This window comes from Trachemys scripta, chromosome 1 (genome assembly GCF_013100865.1).
Source record: "Trachemys scripta elegans isolate TJP31775 chromosome 1, CAS_Tse_1.0, whole genome shotgun sequence".
NCBI classification, from domain to species: domain Eukaryota; kingdom Metazoa; phylum Chordata; order Testudines; family Emydidae; genus Trachemys; species Trachemys scripta.
The window spans coordinates 81,835,120-81,848,212 of record NC_048298.1 but is presented as its reverse complement, the minus strand read 5'-3'; the positions used below and the strand labels follow the sequence as shown (position 1 = coordinate 81,848,212).

Here is a 13,093-nt window from a genome sequence, read left to right as displayed (position 1 = left end):
GTTGCATAAACTTTTATCTGTATTGTTCCTTAATTTAATCTTAAAGATTCCTGTTTCTCAACATTATGAGAAATCTTATTAATCTGTTAAAAACACAATAAATTAAAACATTTTTCAGGATTTAGTTTACAGTGAGATTCAGTATCTAAATAATTAAATAAATAGTTCACCTTGTTTGCATTATCACCCTGATATTTTATGAAATGAGGCTGAGGACTATCTGGGCCTCTGAATTGCTGTATTCTCTCCAGAAGTTGTCTCTGTGCATATACCAGCAGTGGAGTCACTTGTTCTGCATATCTTTCACTGGAAAAGGCCAAGTAATATTACAAATCAAAATTACTTATGTTTTAAATGAATAATCTAGCTTTTTCCTCTCCATACACCCTTAAGTGTTACTTACTGTGTAATTGTGTTAAAATGCAAGGCTATATGTACCAGTGCTTCCCATTTCTTCATTTGGTATAAGAGCTCTATAGTTCTAAGTACCAGACCACATATCCATCTCAAGTCAACCACATTGATATCATCAAGAGGGCAGCAAAAAGTAAGATTAGAACCCCCGTCCTCATCAGCAATTCCTCCTACACAACTTGGAACACAGAAATCTCCTTCAGGATCAAAAATCTATGAGTAGAACATAATACATTATAATGAACAGTTTCAAAAGTTAATGCAATTAATTGTATTGCAATGAACAATTACACGGTTTTAATGAAATTCTTTCTGGATTGCTTTTGTTTTTGCCCATTTCCTTTTGTTTGCCATATAGACTCTCTCCCTCCCCCCTTGGTCATTGGGCTCCGTTTTGTTTTAATCAATGGTTTGGAAGGCACTCCACATACTTTGTAATAGGCACTAGAGCTAGTTGGGAAGTTTTTGAAAAACATTTTTTTTGTCAGAAAATGCGAATTTGTTGAAACTGTTAACAATCAATTTCCCATTTTGAACATTTTTGATGAAAAAGTTTCAAAGTTGTCAAAAAGTTACATTTTTTGGTTTTCATTTAAAATTTTCATTTTCAAATTTCATTCCAATTTTTATTTCAACATTTAAGTTAATTTATAGTAAAAATAAATTAAAAAGGTTGGAATCAAGAGAAAGTATTTCAAAATTTTCTAAACAGAACTTTTAGATTGATCCAATCCAAAACAAATTTCAGATTTTTGGTTTGCAAAATTTTCAAGATTTTGACTTTGCATCCTGATTTGAGATGGGAAATTTTTCAAAATCTTAAATTCTCATGGGAGGGAAAAACCATTTCCTGCCCAGCTCTCATTGGCAACATAGAAACGGAAAGATAAAAGGAAAAGGTAAATGTAAAATTGAGGCAGACAGTAATGAGAATAGATGGCTTCAGTTTTTATTGTCTCTTCTAAAGTAAGTTTTTAGAAGGCAAGTTATAATTCTACAAGTTAAGAAATACTGTTATTCTGTACAGGCTGTATTATGGGCAGTAGTTTGAAGTTACCAAAATCAATGATCAGTACAAAAAAATAATTTCTCCTGATTCCTTTCTCCATTTTTCCATACCATTCAAAGAACTAACTAAAATAGAATATATGAATAAAAATACATGTTTACCTTAAGGGAATTACTAGTTTGTAGTTCAATTATCATATCAAGTATCGTATCTGATGCCAAATAGAATGGCAACCAGATGGTGCTGATAAGAAAATTTCTGGTAATAGGAAATAATCGTTGAAGAGAATGTGAATGCTTGGCAACTGACAGCGCTTCTTGACTATAGTTCCAAAGCTCTCGGCAGGTATTTTGAAGCAATGTCCAGTGGCCACCACGATGAGCGAGAACCTATACATAATTTTTTCAAAATGTTGTTATATTTTCAAAGTATAGTTTTGAACAAAGATTCATTCCTCTATCTCAAAACTCAGATAGAAATAATTCTTTAAAATTATGAAGATTTCCTTAAATTACTCACCCTCAGTAAGAACTTACTTAATATATTAATAAAATGATAATCACAGAAGTGTAGGACTGGAAGGGTTATTTAACACAGAGAGGTTATTTAGTACAGTTCCCTGCATTCAAGGCAGGGCTACATAATACCTAGACCATTCTTGACGGTGTTGTTTTTAAAAACCTCCAATGATGGAGATTCCACAATGTCCGTAGGCAATTTGTTCCAGCACTTAACTACCCCGACAGTTAAGAAGTTTTTCCTAATGTCCAAATAAACCTCTCTTTCTGCAATGTAAGTCCATTGCTTCTTGTCCTATCCTCAGAGATTAATGAGAACAATTTTTCACCCTCCTTCTTGTAACAACCTTTTAAGTACTTGTAAACTGTTATATCCCACTTCAAACTTCTTCTCCAAACTAAACAAATCCATTTTTTTCCATCTTTCCTCATATGTCATGTTTTATAGACCTTTAATCATTTTTGTTGCTGTCTTCTGGACTTTCTCCAATTTGTCCACATTCTTCCTGAAATGTGGCACCTAGAACTGGACACAATACTCCAGCTGAGGTCTTATCAGCAATACAATTTATAATTGTATAGCACCTTCCATTCCAGGTTCTCAACCTACTTTGCAAAAAAATCAATACATTTAGCCTCACAATATAATAATACATAAGGGAAGTAAGTCACTTTGCCAGTGATGGAGAATCTATCATGACCCTTGGCAGGAGTGATGGAAAAAATGCTTCCTATTATAAAATTCAAAAGTACACAATTATAACCTATTAGCAATGTCAGATACAGTGGGATGAATTCTGCTCTTGCAACCTCACTGAAATCAGCAAATACAGCCAGGAGAGCTGGCTGTATTTTAAAGAATCCTTACTGAGGTTGCAGGAACAAACCATTCCGATGTGTAGAAAGAACAGTAAATATGGCAGGCAACCAGCTTGGCTTAACAGTGAAATCCTTGCTGATCTTAAACACAAAAAAGAAACTTACAAGAGGTGGAAAATTGGACAAATGACCAGGGAGGAGTATAAAAATACTGCTCAGGGATGCAGGAGTGAAATCAGGAAGGCCAAATCACACTTGGAGTAGCAGCTAGCAAGGGATGTTACTCTTAACAAGAAGGGTTTCTACAGGTATGTTAGCAACAAGAAGGTGATCAGGGAAAGTGTGGTCCCATTACTGAATGGGGGAGGCAACCTAGTTTCAGAGGATGTGGAAAAAGTTAATGTACCCAATGCTTTTTTCACCTCTGCCTTAACAAACAAGGTCAGCTCCCAGACTACTGCACTGGGCAACACAGTATGGGGAGGAGGTGACCAGTCCTCTGTGGAGAAAGAAGTGGTTCAGGACTATTTAGAAAAGCTGGATGAGCACAAGTCCATGGGGCCAGATGCACTGCATCTCAGGGTGCTAAAGGAGTTGCAGAGCCATTGGCCATTATCTTTGAAAACTCATGGCAATCAGGGGAGGTCCCGGATGACTGGAAAAAGGCTAATGTAGTGCCCATCTTCAAAAAGGGAAGAAGAAGGATCCAGGGAACTACAGGCCAGTCAGCCTCACCTCAGTCCCTGGAAAAATCATGGAGCAGGACCTCAAGGAATCAATTTTGAAGCACTTAGAGGAGAGGAAAGTGATTAGGAACAGTCAGCATGGATTCACCAAGGGCAAGTCATGCCTGACTAACCTAATTGCCTTCTATGATGAGATAACTGGCTCTGTGGATGAGGGGAAAGCAGTGGACGTGTTATTCCTTGACTTTAGGAAAGCTTTTGATACAGTCTCCCAAAGTATTCTTGGTGGCAAGTATGGGCTGGATGAATGGACTATAAGGTGGATAGAAAGCTGGCTAGATCATTGGGCTCAATGGGTAGCGACCAATGGTTTCATGTCTAGTTGGCAGCCGGTATCAAGCGGAGTGCCCCAAGGGTCGGTCCTGGGGCCAGTTTTGTTCAATATCTTCATTAATGATCTGGAGGATGCCGTAGATTGCATCCTCAGCAGGTTTGCAGATGACACTAAACTGGGAGGAGTGGTAGATAGGATACAGAGGAACCTAGACAAATTAGAGGATTGGGCCAAAAGAAATCTGAGGTTCAACAAGGAAAAGTGCAGTGTCCTGCACTTAGGACGGAAGAATTCCATGCACTGCTACAGACTAGGGACCAAGTGGCTATGTAGCAGTTCTGCAGAAAAGGATCTGGGGTTACAGTGGATGGGAAGCTGGATATGAGTCAACAGTGTGCCCTTGTTGCCAAGAAGGCTAACGGCATTTTAGGCTGTATAAGTAGGGGCATTGCCAGCAGATTGAGGGACATGATCATTCCCCTCTATTCAGCATTAGTGAGGCCTCATCTGAGTACTATGTCCAGTTTTGGGCCCCACACTACAAGAAGGATGTGGAAAAATTAGAGTCCAGTGGAGGGCAACAAAAATGATTAGGGGGCTGGAGCATAATTTATGAGGAGAGGCTGAGGGAACTGGGATTATTTAGTCTGCAAAAGAGAAGAATGAAGGGGGATTTGATAGCTTCTTTCAACTATCTGAAAGGAGGTTCCAAAGAAGATGGATCTAGACTGTTCTCAATGATACCAGATGACAGAACAAGGAGTAATGTTCTCATGTTGTAGTGGGGGGGGGTTAAGTTGGATATTAGGGAAAACTTTTTCACTAGGAGGGTGGTGAAGCACTGGAATGGGTTACCTAGGGAGGTGGTGGAATCTCCTTCCTTAGAAGTTTTTAAGGTCAGGCTTGACAAAGCCCTGGCTGGGATGATTTAGTTGGCAATTAGGTCCTGCTTTGAGTAGGGGGTTGGACTAGATGACCTCCTGAGGTCCCTTCCAACCCTAATATTCTATGATTCTATGAATGGGGTTTGTCATGTTTACATTTGTCCACCCAGGATGCTTGTCTACATGGGGACTCTTAGGAATATTAAGACAAACCAATTAAAGCTGTGTAATGTGCATAAGTCAAAACATAAACTTACATTGACTTCAGCTGTAGTAGGACTGAGTCCAAATTGGGCTAGATTTGAACCAATAACAGAAATTCTTTATCTGCCAGGACTTTAGTTTTGTGTTTCTCTTGCAAGAGTTGATACATTCCAAGTAAGAACTTTTTACAGAGCTACAAAAATAATTTTTTACTGTTTTTTTTTTTTTTTACACTTAGTTTTGGAGAGTCTACACAGCACCATGAGAGTGAGCTGGGACTCTTTTGCCACACGCAACAGAATTATTAACTAAATTCCACTTGCAAATATGTTTCAGTCTTTATTTTTTGTGATGTGTGATTCAGAAAGAACATGCCTTGAACTTTCTGATCACTGGTTCAATTTGCAGGGCTGACAAAGGAAATAAAATTATAAATTGAGTAAATTTGATATGGTAATCATGGAGATACAATAAATATGGAAAGCCCACAATGCCGTTTTCAAAATATAACCCCATTTTCAGGAGGAAGATTTAATCGGTGCATTTTTACCTTTCAGTGTTTACAGATAGATAATACCATAGGCTGATATTTTTCAGGTGAACATTAAAGGTTTTATTAAGTATTGTTATAGATGTTTTAGATGTTTGTTACATTATCAAATGTTGCCATAGAAAAAAATAAATCCTCATGAAATTAAGACTTGGCAATTAAAGAAAGAAGTAATTTGAAAAAGTATTCTATTTTGAAATGTACCCATACTTACAGTGCTAGGTCTACACATATTCTACTTACGACACAGGCTCTTAAAACATTTTTTAAAATGTTTGCAAAAGCTTTGTATGTTAATAATATTCAAAGCTGTATATTACTTCACTCTGTCACTTTTTTTTTTTAAGTGAGAATTTAGGTGAGCTGGGAGGAACAGAGGGGGTCCCAAAAGAGCTACAATTAAAATAGTTTTTAAGACATCAAGATTGATCACTTATTCACCATGGCCTTCAACTCTTCTAACAAAGGATATAAACAATATAAACAAATAAGTCTGGCAATACTTTAAGGAAGGATTTAGAAAATATGGTAAGAAAAATTATGAAAAAAGTGTAAGATGAAGTAGTTATGTCAAGTACAAAAAAGTGTATATATATGATATGCAGTGTTTGAACATTTTCCTAAGGATGAAAAATCACTAGTTTTCTCCCATTTAAAAGTTTTTTGAGGTACAGTAGTATTTTAAAAAAACTAAATAATATAAAGCAGTAGTAAATATCTTAATTCAAAAGTGCACGTTACCACTGCTCTTCTTAAATGCAGAAAGGTTTTTGTGAAATGCTCTAACAGAATGGCATTAGACATAGGCCGTTCATGCTCTCTGGCGGAAAGAGTCGTGGATAACTCTGTATCATTTGTCATTTGAGATCGAGGAGTATCTGCTTCACTGAATTTACTGCTGTGTTCCGAAGATTTATCAGGATCTTGAAATAAAAAGATAATTGGTTAAAACTAAGTTAACATTCTCAAAAAACATAAGAAAAATCACATCACTAGACTTAAGATTTTAAAGCTGCACTTAAATATTCAAAAATCAGGAAATGCCAAAGCTAACATTATAATTTATAATTTTATATACAATTATTTTTATAAATAAGTTATATTTATAATATCATAATATATTTTTAGTGAAGTGGAGGTCAAAGTAGTGATGGGAAAATTGGTTGAACCAAAATAGTATGCCTAATATTTTGTCCATCCTCCAAACCAAACCAGAACCTCTTTTCTATTAAGAATTCTTTCTCCCTGAAGCCATGCAGTTTTTAGGGGAAGTGGCCATTCAGCAAGCTCCCCAAAATCCCACTGGTGGCAAAGCCCTCTTTGGAGAGAAAGTGGTGGAGGGAATGAATCACACTCTCTTTTTGTGACAACGCTTGTTGTTGGTAAAAATTACTTAGCTCTGTAATGAGACAAGGTGAGTGATGGAATATCTTTTATGGGACCAACTTCTGTTTCTGAAAAAGACCAGCTTACACAGACATCTTTTTAGACCTGCTCTTTTTCAGGTACCTTTCCAAGTCCTTAAGAAGAGCTCTGTGAAAGCTCAAAAGCTTACCTCTTTCACCAACAGAAGTTGGTCCAATAAAAGATATTACCTCACCCACCTTGTTATTCTAATATCCTGGGACCTACATGGCTACAACACCACTGCAATTAGCTCTTTAGTGATAGGTCTCCTTCACAGGGAATTACAAAATCTAGTAGCCTTTGAGTTACAGAGAAGTCTTACTGCAAATGGTTCTTTCAGGTTGAAATGAAGCTTCTCTAGTACTTGAACTCTAGAAAAAAATATGTACTTCCAGAATTCTAGAACACAGAAATATAAATGGCTCTAGGGTTTCATAAATTCACAGTGAGCTCTGAGTTGTAAATAACAAGAAAGACTTGAGAGTACTGCTTAGTTTCAAGGTAGCTGCTGCAGAGAAACCCAGGAAGGGCTGGCATCTAGTTACTACTACTCCTTAACATGGACAGTATATGTTACTTGAGGGGACAAGTGAAATGATCATGTGCTTGACCCTCAGCCAAAGACCCTGGAAATGGATCTGCAAAGTTAAGGAAACTAGAAGTGTTTGGAAGAAGAAGTAGTTTAACTTCTAGGGAATAAAGTGGAAGCTTATCAGAGGCCTGTAAAAGAGAGGCTCTTTATCTGAAACATATCTGCCCTCCTAACCTTTATATACCGAAACTTTTAACATGTACCTTCAACTAACCAAACCTTTGAATCACTTAATTTACAATCATCACTAGTTCAAAGACAGAGCCACTCAAGCAGCACTGAAAAGAAAGCTAGTGGGTGACAGTAATATATAAAAGGAATTTAAGAGGGAGTTTGTGCAGGAGTGTGGGACTCAGCCCTCCCATAATAAAGAAAATAAATGTAAGCCACATTTTGGATTTCAGGTCTATGATAAAAGGAAACATTTCTTCACACAATACATAATTAGACTATGGAACTCACTGTCAACAGGATGCCATTAAAGCCAAAAATTTAGCGATTCAAAGAGGGACAGAACATATAAATGTATAGCAAGGATATCCAGAGTTATAACACTCAGAGTAACAAAAAATATCAGAAGGCAGATAAGACCTCCTGCTTCAGGGCTTAAGTCAGTCTTTAACTATGAGGATTTAAGATGAGACCTTCTTGAGGGGAATATTATCTTACATCTGCCTCTATGGGGCTTCTTGCATCTTCCCAAAAACATCTGGTGTTGGCCAGTATGGCAATAGCTATGTACTTATGTATTCCCCTCTCATCTTTCTGTCAAGGTCACCACACTGCTAAAAACTCTCCATAGCAACAATGGCCCCAAGGAAAGCTGTAAAAAATATAATACTGGCCAGAGCTGCTATAAACACCCAATATCAAGACGAGTCTTCTTTTTGTAGTATATGTGGGGAAGGAAAACACAGGGGAGACTTTTGGGATCTAGGAAAGCCCAGAGGACCGGTTCCAATCTTCTCCAAATGGAGGTATAAATGACTCGCCCAAGGTCACAAAATGAACCAGTGATGGAGCTGGGAGTAAAATGAGGGGTCTCCTGAGTCCCAGTACTAATCTAACCTTACCATCTCCATACAGCATTTTGTCTGTAAGAGGTGGTTCATAATTCTGACAATGTTAATAAGGTAATGGAGAAAGCTAGGTTAAATAGATTTAGTCTGTTCACACATTCATAACTGTTACCAGTTATTTTTCTGCTACTTTCTGATTGTTTTCTTTTAATCAGCAAGTGACTCAGGGTTCCTATGTTGTCATCTGTTCCTCCTCTCACAACTATGATGCCAGAATTATTTAATGAGAATATTTCAGGGTCCAGAACATCATAACTGGAGGGGAGAAAGAAATAAAAAAATAATTCAAAAATCTAGATATTGTATTAAAGAAGACTTCCAAACACATTCATAATATTCATTCCACCATCACTGAATTTTGATTATTCTTCAATTACTTTTATAAGTCTTAAATAATGAATTATGGTCAGAAGTTTTAAATTCTGAAAAAAATAAGACAAAAAGAATGCTCTATAGTACAATTCCAAAACCTTCACTTGACTCAGGAATAGTGCTTTCCTGACTTAATAAAACAAAAATACTATAATAATCACGCAAAATAGTACAGGTTCACTGTTGTATGATGTAAGATTTGCTTTACTCTTGTGCATAGGAGTTATAAATTTTTTCGTACAACCTTATGAGGGGAGCTAGCCATATTACCAAATTGACCAATGGGATTTTAATTAAAAATGTAAGCATTAGCATTAATAATACATTCATGTTTTAAGTATTACAGTACATCATACCTGTTCAAATGTTGTAAACTGCAAACTCCAATATTATATTGCTCTTCCAGCCGCTTTTTAAACAAATTGAAGTGAGTAATTGCCAGATAAATGTTCATCTGAGACCTCCAGGGCATCTCCTCAAGACATACCTGATGGAACCTTTTTCGTTTTAAGTAATTACTAACAGTTGGATTCAGCAGTACCACCAGGGTGTGAAAAGCTACTTTTTCTATCTCATCTCGCTGTTTCCTAAACAAAAACATGTTAATGATTTTGTACATTAGCAGAACAGATGTTGTGCCTTCCAAAGCAATGATGGAGGGAAAATGATAAAGGGTACAGAACAGAATAACCCCATTATACATCAACAGACTTTTACTAGCTCAGAAGCACATTATACATTTCTATAAAAAGGACATCTACAGCTGTGATTTTACTGAACCAGGACAGAGTGTATTTTTCTTTTTCAAATATATTTAATTTTAGAGATATTTACAACATGCAGGTCAAATCCTGATACTCTCTCTTTTATTACTGATTTCCAAGGGAGTGTTCTCTGAATAATGACTGAAGAATTAGGCTCTGTGTTATACTCTGTCATTTAAATATGGCATTGCAGCAAGTACTATATGAAATGTGACACTAAAAGGTACTCTATAGCCTTTATATCTGATAAAACAATATTTAGCCTTCTATTGCCACTTGTTGAATCCACCACACCAAAAAAAGTCTCAACTGGATCATGAGTTTCTACAGCAGTTTCAAAATACAACGCTGAAACTCACTGCAGGTATTCTCATCAATGGGCTGGGGAAGTAATAAAAAGGAAACTAATTTTTTATTTAGTATTCATACACTCATATTTTCAGAAACTTTTTTAAAATGACGGAATATGTATGTCGGAATGAAATTTTTCTCAACCCATATTTCCTTGACTGATTTTGCATCTGAAATCCACAACTGACCCAATACATTGCATCTGCACAAGCAACCACCATTACCCGAAGTTGAAGTTCTTCAGAGCCCAACACTTGGGCTTGAAACACTAGAAGAACCAAGAATCTAATCTTCTGAAATTAGTCCTAGAGTAGGAAATCTTCTAAATTTCCACGTGAATGATCTACTAGGATTGATTAAAAGAGCTCTTCCTCCAACTGATCATGTTTGTTTATTTATTTAGGTATTTTTATATAAAAATCTCATTACTAGAAGAATATGGAAGATTGTTTCCCTTTCCAAGTGAGCTTTTTACAGTAGGCTGTTCAAATAGTAATGTATTTGAATGTCCCATTTCTTAGTTTGAAGATATTACCACTAGTTTGATAAATATTCTGGGAACTGATTGGCATTCCAAAAGACATTGAGATGAACTGGAAGCATCCAGCATCCACAGCAAAATAGAGGAACCATGGATGTCAGTATCTTATTGAGACACGGAGGAAGGACACACAGGATACCATGAAGTCTATGTGGTCCTCTAGTGATACCTCCTGGTCAGAGGTACTGAGGTTTGCATTCGTCTTACTGATTCATGAATTCATATGTTTTAGGGCCAGAAAGGGCCATTAGATCATCTAGTCTGGCCATTATATTTCACACTGTTAGCTCTGTATGGTGCCTAATAGATATGTGACTAAAAAATTCCTCCGAGAAAGGAATCCATTTTTTATTTGAAGACATCAAGAGATGGAGAATCCACCACTTCCCTTGGTAGATTGTTCCAGTGGTTAATCACCCTCACTGTTAAAAATTTGTACTTTATTACTAATTTGAATTTGTCTGGCTTCAGCTTCCAGCCTTTGGTTCTTGTTATTCCTTTGTCCTCTACATTAATGGGACCTTTAGTGCCCAGTATTTTTTCTCCATGAAGGGGCTTTTCAATTCTGGTAAGCCAACTCGAGTGATCTAACGCAATTGATAAATAGAACCCTCTGGCCCATCAAGACAGGGCCTTAGAGAGCTTTTACTAGATGGTCTCTGAAAACTATGACTGAAAGGCTCCTGAATTAGATTAGCCATGAGATAGATTTTGTGACCATGGTTTGAAGCACATGTTATACCATGCCAAAGTGTTGCACAGAAGAGGGTGATCTGTGAACCTGCTGTTATAATCAATCCCTTCTGGAGTTCATTCCCTTTAGCATAAATTTAGAAATGAAACAGACATCATTACAAAGTAAATTTCCAATAAAGTTAATTTTACTTTTATGTAGTGAGTATAAATGGTGAATTCTAACCCTGTAAATTTACCTTTGTGCTTCTGGAGATTTCCCCAGACTTGGGTGTCTCAGGAAATATTGTCTAAGACTCTCTCTTCCTCTAAAGGGGGACATTACTTCTTTTCTTGGTTTCTTCAAAGTTGATGCCTCTAGGGGCTTAGAAAAATATTTGCTATGTCACAAACTAATTAAATATTTCATATCTAGCTCTTTAGGCACATTAATTGCATCTACATCACAATTTGCATTCAAAATGTGTTGTAGTTCACTTCTGTATAAATGTAAATGGAAAAATAAGAAAATATGGAAATTCAGAACTATTTGTCAAAATATGCCATTGAAGGAAATATTATGCATTCCAGAAGGTTATCCCAGAAAACTCTTTTTGCAGAAAGAGAAGATACTTCAGATGTTTCAAATTGGGGTACTGGTCAGGATCCAAAATAATTCTATTTCACTTATCAATATTTTTCAACTCTGAATCATCACAGTTCTTTTCCTGTCACTTTAAGAGAAATTCTGATACTGTAAAATCTCTGGCTTTATTTCCATATATTATAAATTGTAGCGAATGAAAACAGAACTACACTGAGAACTATTATTAGCTGGATTCAATGAAACTGTACTGGGATAAGAAATTTCTAAAGAATCAATCACATAAATCACTAATAAAGATGCCAGAGGATACTAATTATGCAACAGAAGCAGGAATTTTAGGAGTTGTATGAAAGCTATCAAATGAGAAATTTTGTTATCCTTTACAAATTCCAAGAAGATAATGGTATTACAGACTTTTGTGTTAATTTTTTTTATACATATTAGTACTTGGACACTTCTTTAAAATCTCCCTACAGAAATATTTCACAAATTGCTTGAAAAAAAGCAGGATAAAGACTTTAATTTTGTTTATATATATATATATATATAAAAAGTAATTCCCTGGCAATCTTACACATCTCATGGATTGATCATTACCTCTTGATTTTTGTGCAGGAGCACATCTCTCTCAGCAGTGCCAGTAACCTGTTTCAGTTATCTCCCCGCAGACTCTAATAGAACCCAAGCATGTCCAGAAGGCTCTGAGGGAGAACACTGTTCCACCAATAGACTATTCTATCGATAGTTTGATAGAACTGTATAATTCTCTTTTGTCCCAACTATCAATAAAGTGGCCCTTAGTAGTCTTTTTCTCCAGCTCCATCATTAAATGTCACCATGGGTTACAGATGACTTGCAACAACTAAAGCTAAGAGAGTGGAGGCTAAAGTGATGTTACTGACCCAAAAAGCCCTAAATGTCTTGAGACCTGTCTATCTGAGACATCACCTCTCTTCGCGTGCAACAGTAACACAGTTGTAATCAGTGGAGGCACTCATGCTAAAGTCCCCTCAGTTTCAAAGGCAGCTGCTGAGAAGGTATTCTCTGTGAATTTTGTAATTCATTACCCTTCCTTGTCTGAAATAGCTTATATCGGTTGGCCTTTAGGGAATACTGCAATGCCCATCTCTTTTCCTGGACTTTTAGACCGGGGCATATTGAGGTTTGGAATTTCCATCCCAAAGACTAGGAATTATGCCTGTTTCCATTCCTGATGTTTAATTTTGTTTGTATTATTGTGCTTATATTGTTGCTATATGGTAATGATATTTAGCTTTAAATAAAAACACA

General features: G+C 36.4%; 1 protein-coding gene across 1 annotated transcript in view; it reads right to left on the bottom strand.

Annotated features, from left to right (window-relative positions):
- Window positions 1-13,093, bottom strand: part of CFAP54 (cilia and flagella associated protein 54) — a 196,912-nt gene that overhangs the window by 80,401 nt on the left and 103,418 nt on the right. Inside the window, exons 33-39 of the mRNA XM_034774729.1 lie at window positions 11,457-11,581; window positions 9,225-9,455; window positions 8,609-8,751; window positions 6,160-6,341; window positions 1,585-1,812; window positions 404-627; window positions 171-306 (exon numbers count right to left, since the gene is read on the bottom strand). Coding sequence (XP_034630620.1) covers window positions 171-306; window positions 404-627; window positions 1,585-1,812; window positions 6,160-6,341; window positions 8,609-8,751; window positions 9,225-9,455; window positions 11,457-11,581 — 1,269 coding nt within the window. The remainder of the gene's footprint in view (window positions 1-170; window positions 307-403; window positions 628-1,584; window positions 1,813-6,159; window positions 6,342-8,608; window positions 8,752-9,224; window positions 9,456-11,456; window positions 11,582-13,093) is intronic.